Source organism: Enhydra lutris, unplaced genomic scaffold (assembly GCF_002288905.1).
Source record: "Enhydra lutris kenyoni isolate GAN:26980312 unplaced genomic scaffold, ASM228890v2 scaffoldscaffold50, whole genome shotgun sequence".
NCBI classification, from domain to species: Eukaryota; Metazoa; Chordata; class Mammalia; order Carnivora; family Mustelidae; genus Enhydra; species Enhydra lutris.
The window spans coordinates 6775766-6799478 of record NW_019154134.1 but is presented as its reverse complement, the minus strand read 5'-3'; the positions used below and the strand labels follow the sequence as shown (position 1 = coordinate 6799478).

Genomic DNA, 23713 nt, shown 5'->3' with positions numbered 1-23713 from the left:
GATGTAAAGACAAAATGTAGTAAGGATACTATAAAGATATCCAAGTTAATGTACAAATCTACTGCAGTTTTATGAAAATGGGAGTAAGATTTTTGTGAATTTAAGTAAACAGATTCTCAATTTCATTTGGAAAAATAAAGGTCAAAAATATAATTCTGAAAAAAGAATGAAAGGAGATTTGTACTAGCAGATAATAAAACTTATTAGAAGCCCACAGAATTAATGCAGTACTATTTTTTTTTAAGATTTTATTTATTTATTTGACAGAGAGAGATCACAAGTAGGCAGAGAAGCAGGCAGAGAGAGAGAGAGAGAGAAGCAGGCTCTCCGCCGAGTAGAGAGCCCGATGCGGGACTCGATCCCAGGACCCTGAGATCATGACCTGAGCCGAAGGCAGCGGCTTAACCCACTGAGCCACCGAGGCGCCCCAATGCAGTACTATTTTGTGCAGTACTATTTCCAGTACAGAGAGCATTGGAAACTGAAAGAGAACCCAGATGCCAAGTGTACTGGGTTGAACAGTGTCTCCTCAAAATTCATGTCCTTTCTGCAACTTCAGAATGAGACTTTATTTAGATAAAGGTTACTGCAGATGTAATTGGTTAAGATGACATCATACTGGAGTAGGGTAATCTTAATATGACTGGTATCTTTTAACAAGAGACACTGAGACCCAGACATACAAAGGTTGAACACCTTTAACAGTGAAGACAAATGCTGGAGTCATGCAGCTTTAAGTCAAGAAATGCCAGGGATCAACAGCCATTGCCAGAAGCTAAGACAAAGGCATGGAACAGATTCTCTCCTAGAGGCTTCAGAGATAGCATGGCTCTGCTGACACCTTGAATCCAGACTTAAGGGAATAAATTTTTATTGTTTTAAATCACCCAGTTGTGGGGGTGCCTGGGTGTCTCAGTTGTTAAGCATCTGCTTTCCTCTCAGGTCATGGTCCCAGGGTCCTGGGATCCAGCCTCATGTCAGGCTCCTGCTCTCTGAAAAGACTACTTTCCCTCTCCCACTCCCCCTGCTTGTGTTCCTGCTCCTGCTCTCTGTCAAACAAATAAATAAAATCTTTAAATAAATAAATAAATAAATAAATAAGTATCCCCCAGTTGTGGTACTCTGTTACAGCGGCATTAGGAAACCAATATAGAGACCTTCAAAAGCAGTATTGGGACAACTGACTTTTCGATTTGGAAGAAAACATTAAGGAAGATCACCACTATATACCACAAAATGACATTCCAGATAAATTTAAAATCTAAACATGACAAGTAAAACATAAGCCTTTTGAAAGAAAATTTAGAGTATTTTTGTAACCTAGATTTAGAAAACTTTCTTGAAATACAGTAAGCAAAATGACTTAAGAAATATGGGCATTGGGGAAGGTATGTGCTATGGTGAGTGCTGTGAATTGTGTAAGTGATGATTCACTTACCTGTACCCCTTAAGTAAATAATACATTATATGTTAATTAAAGAAAAATAGTGGCTCTCAGGGGTAAGATTGTAGGGAAGTTTTATTTTTTTCTTTATACTCTTTTGAACTTGCAGTTTTTCTCCAAATGCATTTTGTATATACCTTTAAAAAAGCAATAAACATTAGAAAATGGAAAAAAGACATACTGATATATTTGCATTGAAACTGAAAATTTATGTATAATATGAGCATAAACAGACAAGACATATACAAGAAGGAGGTATTTGTAACCTAACATAGTCAACAATTAATCAATTTTCAATTAATCAATCAATTAATCAATTAATCAATTTTTTTCTGTAAAGAAATCCTAGAAATGAAAGACAAGTGATCCAGTAAAAATGCAAGCAAAGAATCTGGACAGTTCAGAGGACTGAAAACAAATGGTTGATGGATAAAAGAATGATTAAATGACATATTTAGAAAATGGGACATGACACAAAATTAAATCATTTCTGTGTATTTCAACATGGAAAGATCTCACAGTGTTGAATGAAAAATGCAAGCTATAGTATAATAAAGTATTGTGCATAAAAGACAAAGAAATACTTATAGATACTTATGTGTATTTAAGAATTAAAAGCATGAACTAAAAAAGTGTGTGTCATAATGTTTGCTTCTTGGAAGAGAGAATAGGACTGAGTATAAGAACAATATTGAAGAGAGACCAAATAGCACTTGAGTTTCACCTGTCATATTCTATTTCATTAAAAGGAAATCTGAAGAAAATGTTAAATTTGTTAAATTAGTGGCAAATACTAGGATACTTGCTATCATGTTCTCCAATTTTTCTCTACCTTCAACTTCCGAAAATTAAAGCAATAAACAATGAAAAAAAATCAAAGACACAGGCTAAGACAAACACAGGAAAGAAAAATCCCTAAGGAACAATAAAGGCAACAGAAAAACACCTTCAAATGAAATTTTAATAATCCTCAGAGAATAAAATAGCACAAGGAAATTTCTCAGGAGTAGAGAACATGAATTTCAGACTTAACAGGCCCACTAAGTGTCTTGCTCAATAATTAGAAAGTCCACATCCAGGTTCATAATCATTAAATTTTCATTATTCAGAAAATGAAGACCCTTGAACTTTGGAAGAGTTTAGAAAAAGAATCATATACAAAGGACCAGAACTCAGATTATCAAACTTCCCAAGCATCATTAGAATTTCATGTACAATAAAGCAGTATGAAGTTTTTAGGGGAAATTATTTCCAACTTAAAACTTTACTCTTAATTAATTAAGCATGAAGGTAAAGCCATTTGTAATATCTCATATTTATTACCTAACTGTCCTTTCTGAAGATGAAGGAAAACAGACTCTATTCAAGTGAGGAGATGAAAAAAAAAAAAATAGAGAAAACATGGGATCCATGTAAAATGGAACATGATACAGAAAAGAGGTAAAGTTATTAATTTTTAGGATGACAGCCTAAAGAGTAGCAAGTCTATACTGGAAGGATGGATAGAGGAATTAAAGATGAGGCTTTTAAAAAAATAAAGCTGAAAGATCAATATATTTTTTAGAAACTAGATGACTGGGTATCTGTGCTTCTGGCAGGGAGTTCTGTGAGTGAATTAGCAATACACAAAAACCAAGTAACAAGTGAACAAAATGAGGTAGTAAGTGTAATAAAACCAAAACAGAAGAGTGAATAATAAAAGAAACGTAACCATAATATATTGCATGGCTCAAATGTGAATGATACATATATAGCCATGCTGATATAGAATACGAATTCAGATCTTTAAGCAAAAAGTGGAGCTATGAGAATAGGAAGGGAAGAAGTATGAGGGCGGATGCTGGGGGAAGGGAAGAGGCTAAATACTCCTATATTAAGTCAAATGATGAATGAGAAAGGGAACTAAACATTTTCAACTGTAAGCTGTGAACTTATGATGTGACATTTTAAAACCAGGTAACATGAATTTTTTCCACTGAATTTTGCAAGAATGAGATTGTACCAGTTGACTTAGGAGGGGTTTTATGACTATCATTAAGTAAAAGCAAGACGCAGTATAACAAGATTCCATTTAAGATTATGAAAAGGGTGTTGAAGGGTAGGTAAGCAAAGGAAAAGCAAGACAGGTACTTCTGATAGAAAGGAATATGTACAGGCTTCCAGTTATAGAATGAATAAATCACAGGAAAAGAAGTACAGCTTAGGGAATATAGTCAATGGTACTGCAATAGCATTGTATGGCGACAGATAGTAGCTATACTTGTGAACACAGCATCATGTATAAACTTGTGGCATCACTATATTGTACCCATGAAACTAATGTAACACTGAATGTCAACTATATTTCAATTAAAAACTTTTAAGAACATGTATATGATAGCCACTGGAATACAATTATTAATGTAGGAACATATGCAAAAATCTAAAACATCAGAATCAACAAACTCCCAGTAATGGCTTAATCTGAGGGCCAAAACCTCACATCATTTTCTCTCTTTTGGAGTCTGCAATTTAAGTTGTTTTTGTCTTCCAAATGCATACTTAGGGATTGGCTTAGATACATTCATTAGCCTGATATGCATTTCTCTAATTTAAAAAACAAAGGATTTTCTATGAAAAAAAATGTTTTTAATTTAAAAAGAGCTACAAAAGTACCTGCAAATTGCCTGCTTACCTTCTTCTGGACATTTTTCATTACCTAATTTAATTTCATTTGCCTAAACATTCAGAGATCCGATGCTAAAACAAGTCCTGGCTTTTGGTTGGTGGCTATTTCAATCTAGTTGCTTGAAGATTTCACCACAAAACAATGTTGTGTGCTTTGATATACTCTAGACCTAAACTTTATTTCCTTTACAAAAACTGGTTTTCAATACCTCAAAGAACAAGGTTTCTCCTGATTACACAATAATCTATGCAAATTGACAATTACTTTTACCTATTTGTCTTTTTTGGCTATTCCAAGTGCACATGCATGCATGTGGTTCAGAGAACTGAAGCAAAGGTAGCCTTTTTAAAATTTTTTTTTATTTTTCAGTGCTCCAAGATTCATTGTTTATATACCACACACAGTGCTCCATACAATATGAGCCCTCCTTAATACGCACCACTAAGCTTACCCATCATCTCACCCACCTCCCTTCCAAGTCCCTCAGTTTGCTTCTCAGAGGCCACAGCCTCTCATGCTTCAACTCCACCTCCGATTTCCCCCAATTCGTTTTTCCTTTCTCTCTCCTAATGTCCTCCATGTTATTCCTTATGCTCCACAAGTAAGTGAAACCATATGATAATTGATTTTCTCTGCTTGACTTATTTCACTCAGCATAATCTCCCCCAGTCCCAACCATGTGGACACGATGTTGGGTATTCATCCTTTCTGAAGGAGATGTAATATTCCATTGTATATATGGACCATATCTTCTTTTTCCATTCATCTGTTGAAGGGCATATTGGCTCTTTCCACAGTTTGGCGATTGTGGACACTTCTGTTATGAACATTGGGGTACTCATGGCAATTCTTTTCACTACATGCAAAGTTAGCCTTTTGCTGCGGTTTCAGTAGGCAGCAATTTCATCAACTTTCCATAATCTGAATTCTATATTAAACCAGTACATTTAAATGTTTATGAAAGATAAAAGCTTCTTGACAATAGCAAAATCATCTCTTCTATACTTAACTGCTATCAAGATAATTACTTTGAACTGAAGGTGAACAGGGGAATTAAATTTGCTTTAAGCTGATGAACTCTCACTCCCAAATTCTCTTTTACATTTTATAATCTATCTTTCCACAGGGTTTTTCATTTTAAGACAGGCTTCAGTGACCTGGTAGCTACCTTGACTCTAAAATGTTTTACCTCTTCCACTAAGTTTTGATAAAAGAAACGATATAACTACCTGGTGCCATTGGGCTCTCTCTCTTGCACTACAGTAAAATTAAAAGTGGTAGTTACACAAATCCAGAGACTCGGTAAATTCATAGTAATTGAGATGCAACAGAAAGTAGAATAGTGGTTGCCAGGAACTGAGGAGAGGAGGGACTGGGGAGTTACTGTTTAATGGGAATGAAGTTTCAGTTTAGGAAGATGAAAAAGTTCTAGAAGTGGATGACGGTGATGGTTGCACAGCAATGCCACTGAAATGTACACTTAAAAATGGTGAAAGTGGTAAACCTTATGTTACATATATTTTACCACAGTAAAAACCGGAAAAGATACAGTAGAAATAGCACTTCAGGGGCACCTGGGTGGCTCAGTGGGTTAAGCCTCTGCCTTTGGCTCAGGTCATGATCTCAGGGTCCTGGGATTGAGAGCATCGAGCTCTCTGCTTAGCAGGGAACCTGTTTCTCCCTCTCTCCCTGCCTGTCTCTCGGTCTACTTGTGATTTTTGTCTGTTAAATAAATAAATAAAATCTTTTTAAAAAAAGAAAGAAAGAAAGAAATAGCACTTCAGCCAACTTTGGATTTCAACAAAATGAAGACTATTGCTGTGAGTTTAACTTCTTAACCCAAGTCCTACCACTTGTGCCCTTCCCATCCCCAACAACTCTATAAAACATTTAGGCAACCCAGCTAGAAATAAGTGGTGGGGGAAAAAAGCAGTGGCTCCATTATCTCGACTTGTTCCTCTTATTCTTCTCCAACCTTTTTAAAATTAGTTTTCAAATCCCAAAGAAACTCACGATATCCTGACGTTATCACAGGACTAGCTGAAACAGTTATTATCCTGACAGGCTCCCTCTATTGCAATTTGCTTCAACAACCTTAGAGCCTATGTGAGACCAATTTCAGACCTAAAGATACCTACAGATTGAAAGCGAAGGGATGGAGAATATTTACACAAATGGATGTCAAAAGAAAGTCAGAGTAGCAATACTGCTATCAAACTAAACTTTTTTGTTCTTGTATTGTTTTCATCCTGCTTTGGCATCAGAGCAGTACTGGCTTCATGGAATGATTCTGATTTATATTATTTGTAAAATTTCGATAAAGAGTGTCATTCATTTTTTTTCAATGTTTACTAGAATTCACCAATGAAACCATGTGGTCTTGGGCTTTTCTGGGCTGGTAAACTTTCATTCTTCTTATTGGTGTAAGAAAATATCCTATTTCTTGGATTTAAGATTCATGATTCAATCCTGGTAATTTGTGTGGGTTTTAGGAATTATCTGTTTTGTTTTCCTAAGTTATCTGATTTGTTAGTAGTTAACTGTTTATAGTAATCTGTTATCATACTATGTATTTCTGTGGTTATCTGTTACATTGTATTCTCTTTCATTCCTCATTTTGGTTTTTGAGCCTCCTTTGTTTTCTTAGTTAATGTAGTTAAAACGTTGCCAATTTCAGGGCTTTTTTCTTTTTAATTGGTCATTACTTTCAGTGTTATGTTATTGTTTATTCTGGTCTCTTTTTTATTTATTTATAATTTTTCTTTGTTATTTCCCTCTTCTACTAAATTTCAGCTTAGTTTCTTCTTTCTTCTTTTTCTAGTTCTTTGTAGTGTAATGTTAAGTTATTTGAATTTTTTATCTTTTTTAGATTTTACTCATTTACTTATTTTTGAGGGTTTATCATGATTATGAATATGATCCCTTTTATTTATTTTTAATTTAAATTCAACTAGCCAACATATAGTACATCATTAGTTTTTGATGTAGTTTTTTCAGGTAAAGAACACATTCATGAGAGCTGGGGGCAGGGGACAAGGGGTGGTCTCAACCAGGCTTCATGCTCAGAGGGCTCAATCTCATGACCCTGAGATCATGACCCAAGCCAAACCCAAGCCTCAGACACTTAACTGAGCCATCCAGTTGTCCCGAACTTTTTTCCTTAATACAGCATTTATAGTGGAAATTTCACTCTAACATCTGCTTTTGCTGCATCCCGTGGGTTTTGGAATACTGTATTTTCATTTTATTTTGTTTTGAGCCACACTTTGATTTGCTGGTGGATTTCTTATTCAGCCCATTGCTTGTATAGTAGTGTGTTGTTTAATATTTACACTGGAGAAAGTAAGAAAGAAAGAAAGAGAACAAATCCTAGTAGTTCCACCTCCTACTCCCTTATTTCAGGAATCCTGATGATTCTCTAGCCATCTGAAAGCTAAATATGCAACTTCCAGTTTGGGCAATGTTCCATAGGACACCCACAAAATCAAATAATGATCCATAGCGCTACACTGTCTCTTTTCTCCCTTCCTTCAGTTAAAAGTGGCCCTCATCCTAAAACATCCAAACAATAAATTCTCACAGAAATTTAACACTCTTTATAAGATGTCTACTAATCTGCTCTTTATTCACTAGATGAAGCCCTTAACTTCAAAAGGGTCCCAGCTTTTTGCCTTAACACATACCTGATGATGAAGCTGGAGTCCTGTTAGAAGTGTCTCCATTTGCTCCAGAAGAATACCTATCCTGTAATAAGGAAGAAAAGACTCATTTTCTATTTTGAAAATAAAAATGCACCACCATAAATACTAGAAAACTTTAATAACCGGGCATTGTTCCAAACAAAATAAAGCAGAGTATAAGATTTCCGGGTCACTCATTACTTTATTAATTATTCCAAGACTTCACTTTAACACTGAATGCATAGCATATTTTTTTGAATATCTTATTTATTTATTTGACAGAGAAAGACAGGGAGAAAAGGAACACAAGCAGGGGGAGTGGCAGAGGGAGTGGCAGACGGAGAAACAGGCTTTCCACTGAGCAGGGAGCCCAATGAGGCCCCATTCCAGGACCCTGGGATCTTGACCTGAGCAGAAGGCAGATGCTTAATGACTGAGTCACCCAGGTGCCTCGAATGCATAGCATATTATCACTTAAAACAGCGAATAGCAAACTACAGTCATGAGCCAAATCTGGTGAGCCACCAGTTTTCATGAAATTTTATTGGAACATAGTCACCCTTGTTCATCTAGGTATGTCTATGGCTGCTTTCCCACCACAATAGCCAAGTTGCAACAGAGATCATTAAGCCTGCAAAGTTTAAAATATTTACCATCTAGCCCTTTATGGGAAGAGTCTGCTGACATCTGACTTAAAAGTTTACCCACCCATATACTTGGAAAGTATAATAATAATAATTATTATATAAATAAAATCTGACCAAAGTAACACATGAATAAATCAATGCCTGCCAATATTTTTTAAACTTCAGTATTTTACATTTTACTCAACAACACCTCACAGAATAAAGTATAGTGGAGGAGGAGAGCAATAGGTAACAGCACAGTACTACAGGATTTTATTGTTAAAACCTCAGTTGTGGGGCACCTGGGCGGCTCAGTCAGTTAAGCGTCTACCTTCGGCTCAGGTCATGATCCTAGGGTCCTGGGATCAAGCCCCATATTTCGCTCACCGCTCAGCAGAAACCTGCTTCTCCCTCTCCTCTCAGCTTGTGCTCTCTCTCATCTCTGTCACTATGTGTCTCTCTCTCTCAAATAAATAAGTAAAAATAAAATCTTTAAAGACAAAAACAAAACATTTCAATTGTGTTGGGGCACCTGGGTGGCTCAGTTAAGTGTCTGCCTTCAGCTCAGACCATCTCAAAGTCTCAAGGTCCTGCGATCGAGTCCACATTGGGCTCCCCACTTGGTAGAGTCTGCGCTCCCTCTCCTTCTGACACTTCCCTGCACTTGTCCTCAAGTGCACGCGCCATCTCACATAAATAAATAAAATCTTTTTTTAAAAAACTTCCATTGTGTTTATATAAAGGGAAATAAATTTATGTGTCCACGGTTTTTAAAAAGGAGTTCACTCTAAAATAAAGAAAACATCACATCAATGAGGCACTAAAGACAATACACCTGTATATATACATTGCAAGTACAGTGTAAATACAAAGAAGTGGTTCAAGTCAGCTTCAGAATATTCAAGTTAATTTCAATCAAACTTGTCACAGCAACAGTTGAAGACTTTTGTTGATGCTCTCAAATACTGGCTATCCCATTTTCCCTACCTTATTAGTCTCCAGAAAATGTATTCGCTATTAATGCATATGTATTACATTTGTAATGGTATATTTGCATTTCTGTTGGCCTCAGGAAATTCAACTTTTGTTATTAATTCAACCCCTAAATGTCAAATTAATGTGGGAATCTTTCAACATTTTCAGTGTATCTTTGTGTTAACAACACCTTGTGTAACTTTCTTCTCACTTGTAACGCCTAGGCTGCCCTTATCATCATTAACTGACTCCTTACGTTAACCTCACATAAGCTTTCTCTACTTACAACAAAACTTACAGAACACAAATCTCAAATTCTTGCAAATGAAATGCAGAATTCAATAATTTAAAAATGAAAGGTGACCTAAAACTTACAGGTGATATCTTAATAACTGATTATATTAGAATAGTCACATTTCTTCAAATGAGTTCCTTTAAATAAACCAAAAGCTAGAGGTAGCGCACTAGTCATACTTATTTTCTAAAATTTCTTTTACAGAAGACACTGAAAAACTTTAAAAACTACTATTATAAAGCTCAAGAGTCATCCAATTATTTTCTGAGTTATTAAGAACAGAAAGGCAATACACCATAGTTAAAATGCCTTGGGCTTTTGGTAATTACTACAGTAAAAAGTTGCAATTTATAATTACCATAGACATTAAAACAAATATCCCATGAGATAATTAGGTTTTTAAGAACCTGACTGTGATGAACTGGAAAGTCAGAACACAAGACACAGCATGTTTAAAAAAATTTTTTTTAAATAAATAAAACATTAAGAAGAGTGATCCACTTCTCCCTCTTTAAAGTGATATTCTGAAGACTTTTTTTTTAAATTTTCTAGTGGCCAAAGTATTATTGGATGAAGAAAATACAAACAAGGGCTGGTTTAAGTGCAATAAAGCTAATAAGGGTAACGAGACACTTTAGTATTCAAGAACTTAAAAACTATTATTAGATGATCTTCAAGCTGTGGGATTTAGTATTCCACATACACAGAATTCAGAAATTTCAAGGCAAATTTTGAAATAAAACATCAAAAAAAAAATTCCTAACCTTTTTCAGAACCTTAAAAATAAATTAATTTCATATTCCCTTTAGCTACTGTACCATTTCTCTGCCTCTCTTAAAGTAAAATGTCTACAGCTGCTCCCTCCACTTTCTTATATCCCATTTTTCCTTGGAGCCACTCAAGTTGGGAGTACCCAGGGTAAATCCCTTTAAGTCTGTTTTACACTATGCAACTCTACCCAATCTCAAAGCTTTAAATCCCATTATTATGCAGATAATTACCAAATTTATATATATAGCTCTGATCCCTCTTCTAGGCAACAAATTCATATAACCTACTGGCTGGTATCTTTACTTACACTTTCATAGTCAACACAACAATCACAACATTCATTGTTTTGACCCCTCCAAAGCTTGTACATCAGTTGGCTAAATGAACATAATAAAAAGAAAGAAAGAAAGAAAGAAAGAAAGAAAATAAGATGCTGGGGCACAAAAAAAAGAAAAGCTGTACATCTTTCATAGATTCTCCATTTCGGCTAATGGCACCATCATCCATCTAGTTGCTTAAATTTAAAAAACCTATGGTACAGCACAGGGAATATACTCAATGGTCTTGTAATGCTATTATATGATTACAGATGGTAGCTACTCTAGCATGAGCACATCCTAACATACAGACTTGTCAAATCACTATTGTACACCTGAAACTAATGTAACATTGTTTCAACTATACTTCCATAAAATAAATAAATAAAATTTTAAAACCTAGCCATCATCCTTGATTACGCTCTTTCACTCCCCATACCCAGTCAAGCAAATCCTATTAACTCTTAAGTCCACAATTACCTTAGGTCTCCTCTCCATTCCCTCTGTGAATTCATTTTCTACCACTCTTGTCTTATCTCATTGTACTTTAGCCATACTATCTGTAAGTGGGCTGAAAAATGGCTACCTAAAGACATTAAGTAATAAACCCTGAAACCTGTAAATGTTACTTTATTTGGAAAAAGAGCTGTTGTAAAGGTAATTAAACATAATTAAAATGCAATTAAACATTAGACTTTGAAATGAGATTGCTCTGGATCGTCTGTGTAGGCTCTAAATGTCACCACAAATGTCCTTATGAGAGACAAAAACAGTTACGTGAGACACACACGGACAGCCATGGAAGATGGAGCAGAAAGAGATGTAGCCACAAACCAGAAAATTCCTATCACTACCAGAATGCTGGAGGCGGCTATGGATTCTCTCCTAGAGCCTACAGAAGGAAGATAGCCCTGATGACACCTAGATTTCTAACTTCTGACCTTGGGAAACTAAAACCTTGTTATGCAATTTATCTATCAGGTGCACCACTATCCCCAACACCTAATAGGGCTCAATAAAATTTCACTGGATGATTCAAATAAGCCAATTTAGAATTTTCAAAATGTTTTACACATAGGGTTCTCATATGCAGCTCAAATAATCCATTTGCATTTTGGTGAACATTTCTTTTGACTTTGTATGTATTCATACATACATACAAGTATGTATGTATGTATTCTCACTTCTAAAATACCACTTCCAAAGTATTTTCACTTATAAAATATCACTTCTAAAGTATTTTCACTTCTAAAATATCACATTTTTTAGGTCCTTTATGTTTTTAAGCCAATGAACACTTCCATCAACATGGTAAGCTTTTATTTTGTTTGTTTTTTTTTAATTTTTTTTTAAAGATTTTATTTATTTATTTGACAGAGAGAGAGAGATCACAAGTAGGCAGAAAGTGAGGCAGAGAGAGAGAAGCAGGCTCCCCGCTGAGCAAAGACCCCATGCGGGGCTTGATCCCGGGACACTGAGATCATGATCCGAGCCAAAGGAAGCGGCTTAATCCACTGAGCCACCCAGGCACCCCAATTTTGTTTGTTTTTTTTAATGCAATAAGGTTTTGATCTCAAAAACTTGTCAGTTCTGATACCCAAATGAACTTACACAGCTGGACAGCTTGTGAACCCTGAAGATGCCTCTTCCCTGTCCAATGTGGGGTCCAATGCAGATAGCTCCATGTTTTCTTCCCCCAGCCCCCTAAAGTCCTTAGCAAATATCTCTTTCATTTTATAGCCAGAATCCCCTCAAATGCATCAGAGTACTCTATCAATTTATACAGAATACCAAGATTTCATTTCCTATTCTAGGTTCCATGTCAAATAAAGCTGACATAGGTTGTCCAAATAAACAGATCAGACAGGGTTATGTCAAATAGTGTGCTTCATAAAAATTTTAAAATTTAAATTTCAGGGGCATCTGGATGGCTCAGTGGGTTAATACTCTGCCTTCGGCTCAGGTCACGATCTCAGGGTCCTGGGATCAAGCCCCACATCGGGCTCTCTGCTCGGCAGGGAGCCTGCTTCTCCCTCTCATTCTGCCTGCCTCTCTGCCTACTTGTGATCTCTCTGTCAAATAGATGAATGAAATCTTGGGGAAAAAATTTTTTAATTTCAGACAAAGCATGTCTCCTTCTTTGGTCTGACACATAAATTAAAGTCCCAAAATACAGAAAATATTATTCTATATCCCTTCTTCTGACTGATCAGTCCTAGCTAGGTCAGCCCCATACCCAACCCCAGCTGAAGTCTGGTCTTTTTTCCCTTTCTTCAGCAATTGGTATATGACAACTTCTAAAATTACTACAGCTACTTCAGCACTTCCAGGGCTGAAGAACTCCAACTCCTGAGTCTCAGATATCACACACATACCCAAAGTTCAAGAGAACTAGCACGTCACACAAGAAAGAGCAAAGAACCTCAAAATTTAGAGGTAACTACCAAAGCTAGGAACAAATGTGACTGCTCTAAGAGCTCACAATCTAGGCCCTAATTTCTGTGAGAACATTTTCCAAATAAAAGTTATTTCCCCAAACAAAAACTTTTAACAATCAAAACGCAGAGTGAAATCATCTACCCCATACTATGAGAGAAAGCTAGACCAAATGAGTACAGAGTATAGTCAGAGAAACACAGAAAACAAAAGGCTCTCTAGTTTCACCTTCTCTCTGGAATCAGGCAATCTCAATCAGTTGACTAGAAACCAATGGCTGTAAGCTGCTGAACTTCTTCAAAAGGATTCAGTTTTCTCTATCTTCCAGACCTACTTTACCAACATCTCTGCCATTCTCCTCAGCCTTCTCATATCTTTCTATCACTCTATTCTCAGGTCCACATTATTTAATTTTTTAAAAGATTTTATTTATTTGACAGAAAGAGAAACACCGAGAGGGGGAACACAAGCAGGGGAAGTGGGAGAGGGAGAAGCAGGTTTCCTGCTGAGCAGGGAGCCCAGTGTGGGTCTCAATTCCAGGTCCCTGGGATCATGACCTGAGCCAAAGGCAGAGGCTTGACGACTGAGCCACCCAAGTGCCCTCCATTATTTAGATTTTAAAGATGAGTCAGAGATCTTTCCTGCTTGACACCTGGACTTTTATTTGGATGACCATTTTGACTGGTGTCCACAAGTTACATGTATTTAGCAACAAACAAGAAATTCCCTGTTTTCTAATATGACACACAATATTCTCCCATATCTCAGTGATGATTATAAGCAGAAACTGTTTACAGTCTCTCAGGCTCTAGCATTTCAGCTTCCTCAGTTCTGCCAATTCAGTGATGTCCAAGAGCCACATTTTTTCCTGCTACTTCAGAACCATAGTATGAATGGGAACAAAGAAGCCCCGAACTTTATTTTCTTATCTAGACAATTATTATAAACGTTGCTAGTACTGCTTAATACAATTATAATTGTGGGGGCACCTGAGTGACTCAGTCAGTTAAGTGTCTGATTCTTGATATCAGCTCAGGTCTTGATCTCAGTGTTGTGAATTCAAGCTCTGCACTGAGCTCCACGCTGGGCATGGAGCCTACTTAAAAAAAAAAATTTTTTTTTAATTGTGGATGGACCAGTTATCTCAAGCTATGTTTGCTTTAATCACAAGAGTATTTGCCTTCTGAAGTGTGCCACCAAAAAGGCAGATAATGAGACAGAAGAAATCACTGTGGAGACTTTCTCTCATGGTCATCTATCAAGAAGAATTCATTACACAGCAAGTAAGCAAGTCCAGTATACTGTTATTCACCATATTCATCCACTCCAACACTCATCCCAACAAGCTTGCATGCAGTGTGCAACTGCCTAACAACTGAGATGTATGGACTACATCATTACTAGATTAGCAAATATTTTTTAATCTCACATTTTGCACTGTTCCACACCCAGGTGGTATACCATCTTCAAAATCTGTGTTTGGGAAGTTCCAACAGCTATCAGAACAGTGGCCTATTGGTTCAAAATTACGTAAGCATGGGTAACTATTAATTTTCAAAAAAAAAAAAAAAAAGATCCTGAAAAGTAGTCAGGAAAGGCTGATCAGATATTCTCTAAGATATCAATCCAAGACAGTTGAGGAGCCAAGACAAATTTTTTAAAAAACAAAAGCTCAGCTGTCTCTTAAAATAGATATTCAGAACAGCCAATCAAAATGGTACCTTTAAATGAAACCAGGTTGAATAGAAGACCTCAGATCTCTCCCACAAATACATATAATGTATTCATCCTCACTTTCTGCACTTTTTTTTTCAACCAAGGCAGACAGACAAAGCCACTGACTGCACCACGTTCCTTCAAGTCAACTAGGCCAGATAACTAACTGTACAACCAGCACCAGGATTTAAGTTTGCAGATAATGCAAAAAATTTAGAAATTGGCCCCACACAAATGTATTAAGAATCATAAGGTAAAATTAGCATTAACACTCAATTTAGTATTCTTAACATTAAGAAAAAAGGTCAGTTACTAAATAGCAAAAATATTTCAAAAAGGTAAACTGAAAGCTCTGACAGCCAACCATCCCCAATTTCAGACATCCCACGCAATAAACATGCACAACATGTTACAGTCTAGTGTACTATTTGAAAAATACATAATGAAGACAAAAATCTCAGACTAAGAAGAAATAAATATTAGGTGATTATTAAAGTTCAAGTGAAAAAGTCTGTATCTGTGAATTAAACTTTGTAATATAACAAACCTACTGAGAACCAGGGGTAAAAAGAACCATAAAATACCTTTTGACCGAGTAATTCCATTTCTGAAAAAAAGTACTCCTAAATTAAAACAAAAAATAAGCTGTAGATATTCATGACAACATTACAGTGGAAAGCTAACATCTTAAACTCCTACCAACTGAAAATCAATTATATTATGATAGAGCCATTCCACGAAATATTATGCAACCATAAGAAATTATTTCTAGGAAATTAGTAGTAATATGGAATAGTTAGTGCCAAAGAGTGAAAAAGCTGGAATCAAAATTACTACTATGTGGGTGCCTGGGTGGCTCAGTGGGTTAAAGCCTCTGCCTTCGGCTCAGATCATGATCCCAGGGTCCTGGGATCAAGCCCCGCATCCGCTCCCTGCTCAGCGGGGAGCCTGCTTCCTTTCCTCTCTCTCTGTCTGTCTCTCTGCCTACTTGTGATCTCTGTCAAATAAATAAATAAAATCTTTAAAAAAAAAAGAATATAATCTTAAAAAAACACTACTAAAATACTATACTACTAAAAAAATGTACTATCAATGGGGGAAAAAAGAATTAACTTTACTAAAAATTTATAAGAGTGTCTGTGCTAAGACTGTTAAGTGATTTTTCTCTTCTTTTCCCAATACTGTAATAGAATTTTTATGATAGGCAGAGGACCATTAAAAAAAAAAACACATAAAATATGTAATTTCTAAATAAGTTCCAAAAAAAAGAAACATGTTAAAAGTCATATTATTATCTTGAGTATTTTGAAATAAACTTTACACACAGATCAAATCCAGGTAAAACAAATAAAATATGTATTTTATATTTTTGTGTGATATAAGAACTTCCACTAAGACATCACTTGAAATACAGTGTTTGTCAAAATTGATCAACATAATGCATAAACATAAACTAGAAACTCTAAAAGAAAGAAAAGAAAATCAGTTTTTGGAGGCATTTCAAGTAGATTACACTTATGCAAAAACAATCCCTTAAAATATTTTGACTTCTAAATATATACATAATATATAATACATACATATACATTAACTTCTAAAATAAAGTTTTTTTAAGTCAATTTTCAAGTCAGAACTGAAACCCAAAACCTACTCCAAGGCCTCTTCTTGTGAATTACAATGTAACTCTCCAAATGCCACTAAGGAAAAAGATCTGAAGATTTGCACATTTGAAGAGCAAGGGGCTGACGCCATCTCAATCAGCCTAACATATTCATCTCGAGAGATAATGTATGGAACCAGTTTTCAAAATTCAAAGTATCACCCAACACCAAATTATATTTTTCAATTTTCAATTCAAGTGTCTCTCAGACATACTCAACCACAGTTGTACCAGCATGCTTCCACCCACAGTACATCCTAAATCACTGACATTTAAATTGTAAATAATATTACATTTATTTTAATTATCAAATTACATATTTTACTTCATTTGAGGGTTAAAGTGCCTCTTCCTCACTGTCCCTAAGACAGTTAATAACTATCAGATGGAGATAAGCACAGCATACTGAAACAGACTGTGATTTATAACTTTCCCACCACAGTGATTTTTCAACTTCGATAAAATCTGTAGCATTGAATAATCACAAACTTTCAATGTTACTACCTTCTCGAAAACAGGAACATAAGAAGACATATGAGGTTTGATTATTTCTGCTTCCCAATCTTCATCTCCCATGGTGGCTTCCAGTTCTATTTTTATCTTTAAAAAAAAAACAAAAACAAAAAACAAACCAACACCACATGCATATTTGGCCTGTTAGATCAGAATCATATATCTAAAACCATAAACTATCATAATTTCACATACACCTCCTGAAACTACTTAACTAGCTGCTGACCTTCCCCAAAAGTGTTTCCAAAAAGAGGGAAGTTTTGTTTCTTACCTTGTACCCATTTTTTTACCTTTAAAAATGAGTTGAACTTAATCATTCTAGCAATCTAGCTTAGGGTTTTCTCCCAAACCTGTTCACCTTCGCCTTCCCCAAACAGCTTATTGGATATTAAGGGCAAGGGAAAATTTTCAACTACTCCTCAAAGTTTCCCTCTTCACACATCTTTGTAAAGTTTGGAATCTTTGATAGTTTAATGGAAGAGAAGGAGCTGAGGCCAACGCCTTTAAGTTTGGCGGGGTAGGAGACATGGGTTAGGTGGCCCAAATCCTTCCAACAGTGGTCAACCAGTACTCTGAGGAGCGTGCGTACACAGAAGTTACCACTGACATTCTCGTTAAGAGAAAAGCCGTACAGGCACTGGGGGGGGGGGGCGCACACACACACACAAATCTATGCCTCATCTGTAGGCCTTGAGCCGTTCCGGCGTACCCTGGGCTTTAAGACCTAACACAGGCAGGAGAAGGAAAAGCCCCATAGGACGGCCCCAAGCCCCACCTGTCCCACCTATTCTATGTCTAGCCCAAACTACCACTACCGGGAAGTCCAAGGCGACAGGCGGAGGCCCACACAGAGAAGGGAAGCGCCAGCGCACTCACCTCTCCGCGGCTTGCTCTCCCGGGGTCCTCGCAGGCGCTGACGCCGCTTAAACGGCTGCACGTGCAGGACGCCGTCGACTGCGTCAGGTGCGCAGCTTCAACAACAAATGGCACCAGGCGACGAGAGCCACCAGCCAATCAGAGCTCAGACCGTCGGCGTCACCCCTCCCCACCTCCGCTGTGCGTTCCCTACTTGCTCGCATTTGAGGTCGCTGTGGTCAGACTTACTCTCTTGTTTCCTTAGTGGCCCGTTGGGCCTGTGGGTACAATGTGGCTGGCCATGAGCCACTTCTCTTCAGATTCTTGAGTGGGGTCTTCAATCTGGAGATGCCCTAGATTTTCTCCACGCAGGTACTGCAAGCCAAAAATGTCCACCTCCCTTTTTCTAACACCAGAAATAAAAGGAAGTAGGGTAATGCCCTCCCTTCAACCTGCTTAGCTTTCTCTTTTCCTTTTTCCTACGGCAGTCTGTGGCAGTTGGTCCCACTGGTTCTTCGTTTCTGAGGCACTTACTTCCCATCTGGAGATTTCTGCTGCTTCAACATATAGCATAGGCCCATGGAGCCAGCAGATTTCCTTTCCTCCCAGTGACGGCTGGAATGAGGATCTGTCTTGCTGTTGTAAAGAAAGCCTGTCCTGTAGAGTCAAGGGTCCACATCTTTGGGAAAGAGATGCCCTCCGATGCAGAAGGAAAGCGAAAATTGTGCTAGAGTAGGTCGTTCATCAAGGCTTGAAACTGGGGGCCACAGGGTTATATTCCTAGGGATACTGGCCAAACCTAAGAGTGACCAAGGCTCATTTCCATGCTTAATCCTCTCACGAAACAGATACTCTTGTTTTGCCTCACAAAAAGTAAATTTCTCAGTATATCTCCATTCCACCAAAAAGCCTAACAGAGGGCTGTTTTAAAAGTTACAGTTTCCATTTTTTAATTTTCATGATTTTCTGTTCTCGAAATCTTTAAAGAAATGCTGAATATTTCATTCAGTAATATAAATCCCAACATAATGTGACACTCAGACATAGAGGACAACACACTTTATGGGTTCAGCTTTGTGGTGGTCATCTTTAGAACCACCATTATTGGGCACCTGGGTGGCTTGCTCAGAGGGTTAAGCATCTGCCTTCAGCTCAGGTCATGATCCTGGGGTCCTGGAATCCAGTCCCACATTGGGCTCCCTACTTCTTGGGGAGCCTGCTTCTCCCTTGCCTCTCTCTCATGAATAAATAAAATCCTTAAAAAAAAAAAAAAAAAAGAACCACCATTATTGTTTCTCTCTTCCACCAAGAATGTCAATATTTATCTAGTTAAGCACTAGCACTATTTCCAAGGTGAATTGTTTTCAAAAGATTATATTTAACAAAGATCAAACCAGAATATATTTTAACATAACTGTCATTTTTAATAATTTCTCTTATTAAACCAAATTTTCACATCATACTGTTGAGGAGGCTAGTACCTTAAATCACTATATGTTCATGGGAGAGCCACCAATACTCCCGGAGCTCTGAGCTTGTAAAAAGGAGTTTTCTAACATATTTTAACTCACTTTGAATTGATGTTATTCTTTCAAAAATTTTTATGTCATAGGAAAAAATTAAGCAAAAGGAGTAAGATATGAAATTGCTTTGATAGAATGACAACCAAGTAGATTCTTTTGTAGGTATAGAAAACTTGGGAGAGGGGCGCCTGGGTGGCTCAGTGGGTTAAAGCCTCTGCCTTGAGCTCAGATCATGATCTCAGGGTCCTGGGATCGAGCCCCGCATCGGGCTCTCTGCTCAGCAGGGAGCCTGCCTCCCCCTCTCTCTCTGCCTGCCTCTCTGCCTACTTGTGATTTCTGTCTGTCGAGTAAATAAATAAAATCTTTAAAAAAATAAAAAAAGAAAACTCGGGAGATATTTTCTAAAATGAGCTTTTTTCCAGGATTGAGCTAAAGATAATAACTTTTTTAATTTGAGTATAGTTGACACACACTGTAAAATTAGTTTCAGATGTACAACACAGTGATTCAACAAGTTTATACACTATGCTATGTTCACCACAAGTATAGCTTATATCTGTCACCATACCTCACTATAATAATATTAACTATATTCCTTATGCTGTGCCTTTTACTCCTGTGACTATTCATTCCATAGCTGAAAACCTGTATCTCCCATTCCCCTTTAACCATTTTGCTCATTCCCCCAACCCCTTCCTTTTTGGCAACCATCAGTTTGTTCTCTGTACTTATAGGTCTGATTCTGCTTTTTGTTATCTTTTTTCCCCTTATAGACTCTACATATGAGTGAAATAATATAATATTTTCTTTCTCAATCTGACTTATTTCACTTACCATAATACTCTCTAGGCCCATCCATGTTGTCTCAAATGCCAGGCTCATCCTTTTTCATGGCTGTATAATATTCCATTGTGTACTTATACACCATATCTTCCTTATCTATTTGTCTATCAATAGACACTTAGGTTGCTTCTATATCTTGATGATTATAAATAATGCTGCAATAAACACAAAGGTGCACATACCTTTTTAAAAAAGATTTTATTTATTTGAAAGAGAGAGAGAGAGAGAGACAGCAAGAGAGGCAATGCAAGCAGAGGAGTGGGAGAGGGAGAAGCAGGTTTCCTAGTGAGCAGAGGGCCCAATGCAGGGCTTGATCCCAGGACCCCGGATCATGACCTGAGCTGAAGGCAGATGCTTAATGACTGAGCCACCCAGGCGCCCCAGTGCATATATCTTTATAAATCAGTTTTTTCAATTTCTTTTGGTTAAAGAAAACAGTTAGCAAACATTTTCAGCTATCCAGTCTCAGAACAGATTGTTACGGCTTTCAGGTGTTGCAATGAAACAGTTCTTTATGAAACATTCTATATAATTTTTAAAAGCTGTCCCTGGTTAAGAAAAAGTAAATTCTAAAGAGAATTAAAGTTCGATATTAAGGAAAGGATAAATAAGAGGTGGATGAAAATAATATAATTCAACAATAGAACATAAACAGTGAAAAAAGACAAACACAGTTAAAGCCAGTATGGGTATCACTCATGTTTAGAAAACTCACATTCTGCCACTTTGCTTCTATGAAAGACTTACATTTGGGCCTGTTATCACTAACAGAAAAATTCAAAGAGGATTTCTGCTTTTATGAAAAAGCAAAAGCAAAAATAGTATTCAGTGTTCTTCTGTAGTGATGCCTTCTAGAGGCAGCTCCTTCCCTAAGAGCTAAGCATCTTAGCATCAAGCCACTGTAGCTTTGAACTGTATTTGTGAGCATCTTTGCTTTAACTCTATTTTATGCATCCATTAGCAAGGTGTGACCTAAGGTATCAGAAAAGTCTAAGAGAGGTCATTTTTTTGTCTGAGAAGGGTCAAAATTTTTTCATATAAATTCATGGTACTCGCTTCTTCACTTTACACTATTGGGACCTGTGAAAGCTTTCGTAAGAACACTCTACTTTCAGATAGTGGGGGACACAAATATGTTCTATTTTCTGTGTTCCCCCCAAAAGATCTTAAACTAATGATAGTATTAAATTGCAACACAGGGAAAATGCAGGAATTCATTAGTTATTCATTTAGTTATTATATAGGCTTTAAATGAACACCTAGGGTGTGCCAGGTACTATGCTAAGTGCTATAAGTAAAATCAGCCAATTTCTCAGGGAACAGTCTAGAGAAAAGAATGGCAGTGGAAAGTGGAATACAAAACCTTAAGATTTCTTTCTCAGAAGATTCACTGGAAAGCTTATATAGTTTATCCAAATTCTGTACATCCCATGTAACAAGGTTTTTCCCAAAGATGTTTCACAGTTAGGAATCAAAGTTTGCGGTTAATATCCTTTTCACTTTAGAAAGAAGCATTAAATTCTCCAAAGAAAACTGGTATTTTAGGCTTTTTACATTTTCAGTATTATCTCTACATTACTCAAATAACGATTTTTTAATTGGTGTAAACTGTGCCTAGTATCATGTCAAGGTTGTTAAATTTTCTTTTAATCTACCGGTAGGCAAAAAATGGGTCACCTCAAATGGGGGAACATAGATATTCATTCCTAGATACTAAGAAATGTGAGAATCTCTTACTATGCACATAACCACACAAAAGATTTTTTTAAAATAAATATTACAGGGACACCTGGGTGGCTCAGTTAGTTAAGTATCTACCTTCAGCTCAGGTCATGATCCCAGGGTCCTGGGATCAAGCCCTGTAGCAGGCTCCCTAGCCTGCTTCTTCCTCTCCTTCTGTCACTCCCCCTGCTTGTGCACTCTCTCTCTCTCTCAAATAAAAAAGAAAAAATTTAAAACAAACAAACAAACAAACAAAACAGTTTGGAGCCCTATAAATCAACACAAACTGGAAGAGGGGATAGGTTTATAGAATGTCCAAGATACTATGGTGCTAGTAACACATCTAAAGAAGAAAGTCACCAAAGAGGAGTTTTCAGAATACCAAGCAGAGTTCAGAGAGATGACATTCTTTATTTTTCCAGTTATGACTAAGGCAATATTGACCAAAGTGTGGTACACATACCACTGATTTTAGGCAATTTTTGGATAATTTTCATTTTAATAGTTATTTGAGTGTTCATACTTAATATTCATTTTAATGTTTTAGAAAACTAACAATCATATCAGACAAGGATATCAGAAATATAATTACTTAGAATGATTATAAATAGTTAAATTTTCAAAAATGTATTCAATTAAAGAAAAAGTAAATATTAATGGTATACAGGAATGACAAAAATCATGAAGGTGTATTCAAATGACTAACATTTGGGAAACATTGTTGCAAATGGAAAAGACTTTGGACATGGGGACTGGTCACTAGACAGATTTTCTCTATTATGAGGTAAAGATATTTCATCAGCACATATTCTGATTCTATGCTCACTTAGCAACTTCCTAATTAATAATTCAACTTCCCCCAAATATTTTGATACTAAGAAAGGAGGTGCAGTGGATAAGACATATAAGCCTTACTAGCTCCCCATTATGAATGAATACACTGAGAGTCTGGTTTAAGATATCAGTCTTGTTCAAACTCTCTCTCTTCGCAGATGACATGATACTTTATGTGGAAAACCTAAAAGACTCCACCCCCAAACTACTAGAACTCATACAGCAATTCAGTAATGTGGCACGATACAAAGTCAATGTACAGAAATCAGTGGCTTTCTTATACACTAACACTGAAAATATGGAAAGGGAAATTAGAGAATCGATTCCATTTACTATAGCACCAGGAACCATAAGATACCTGGGAATAAACCTAACCAAAGAGGTAAAGGATCTCTACTCAAGGAACTACAGAACACTCATGAAAGAAATTGAAGAAGACATAAAAAGATGGAAGACCATTCCATGCTCTTTATTCAGAAGAATAAACATTGTTTAAATGTCTATCTATACTGCCTAGAGCAATCTATACTTTTAATGCCATTCCGGTCAAAATTCCACCGGTATTTTTCAAAGAGCTGGAGCAAATAATCCTAAAATTTGTATGGAATCAGAAGAGATCCCAAATTGCTAAGAAATGTTGAAAAAGAAAAACAAAACTGGGGCATCACGTTTCCTGATTTCAAGCTTTACTACAAAGCTGTGATCACCAAGACAGCATGGTACTGGCACAAAAACAGACACATAGACCAGTGGAACAGAGTAGAGAGCCCAGATATGGACCCTCAACTCTACGGTCAAATAATCTTCGACAAAGCAGGAAAAAATATACAGTGGA

General features: G+C 36.7%; 1 protein-coding gene across 3 annotated transcripts in view; it reads right to left on the bottom strand.

Moving 5' to 3' along the window:
- LOC111156931 (DEAD-box helicase 4) overlaps nucleotides 1-17164 on the bottom strand; it is a 70671-nt gene extending 53507 nt beyond the window's left edge. For all 3 annotated transcript variants that reach the window (XM_022518083.1, XM_022518085.1, XM_022518084.1), the window contains exons 1-2: nucleotides 17093-17164; nucleotides 7796-7856 (exon numbers count right to left, since the gene is read on the bottom strand). In XM_022518083.1, coding sequence (XP_022373791.1) covers nucleotides 7796-7856; nucleotides 17093-17164 — 133 coding nt within the window. The remainder of the gene's footprint in view (nucleotides 1-7795; nucleotides 7857-17092) is intronic.
- Nucleotides 17165-23713: the final 6549 nt, after the last annotated feature.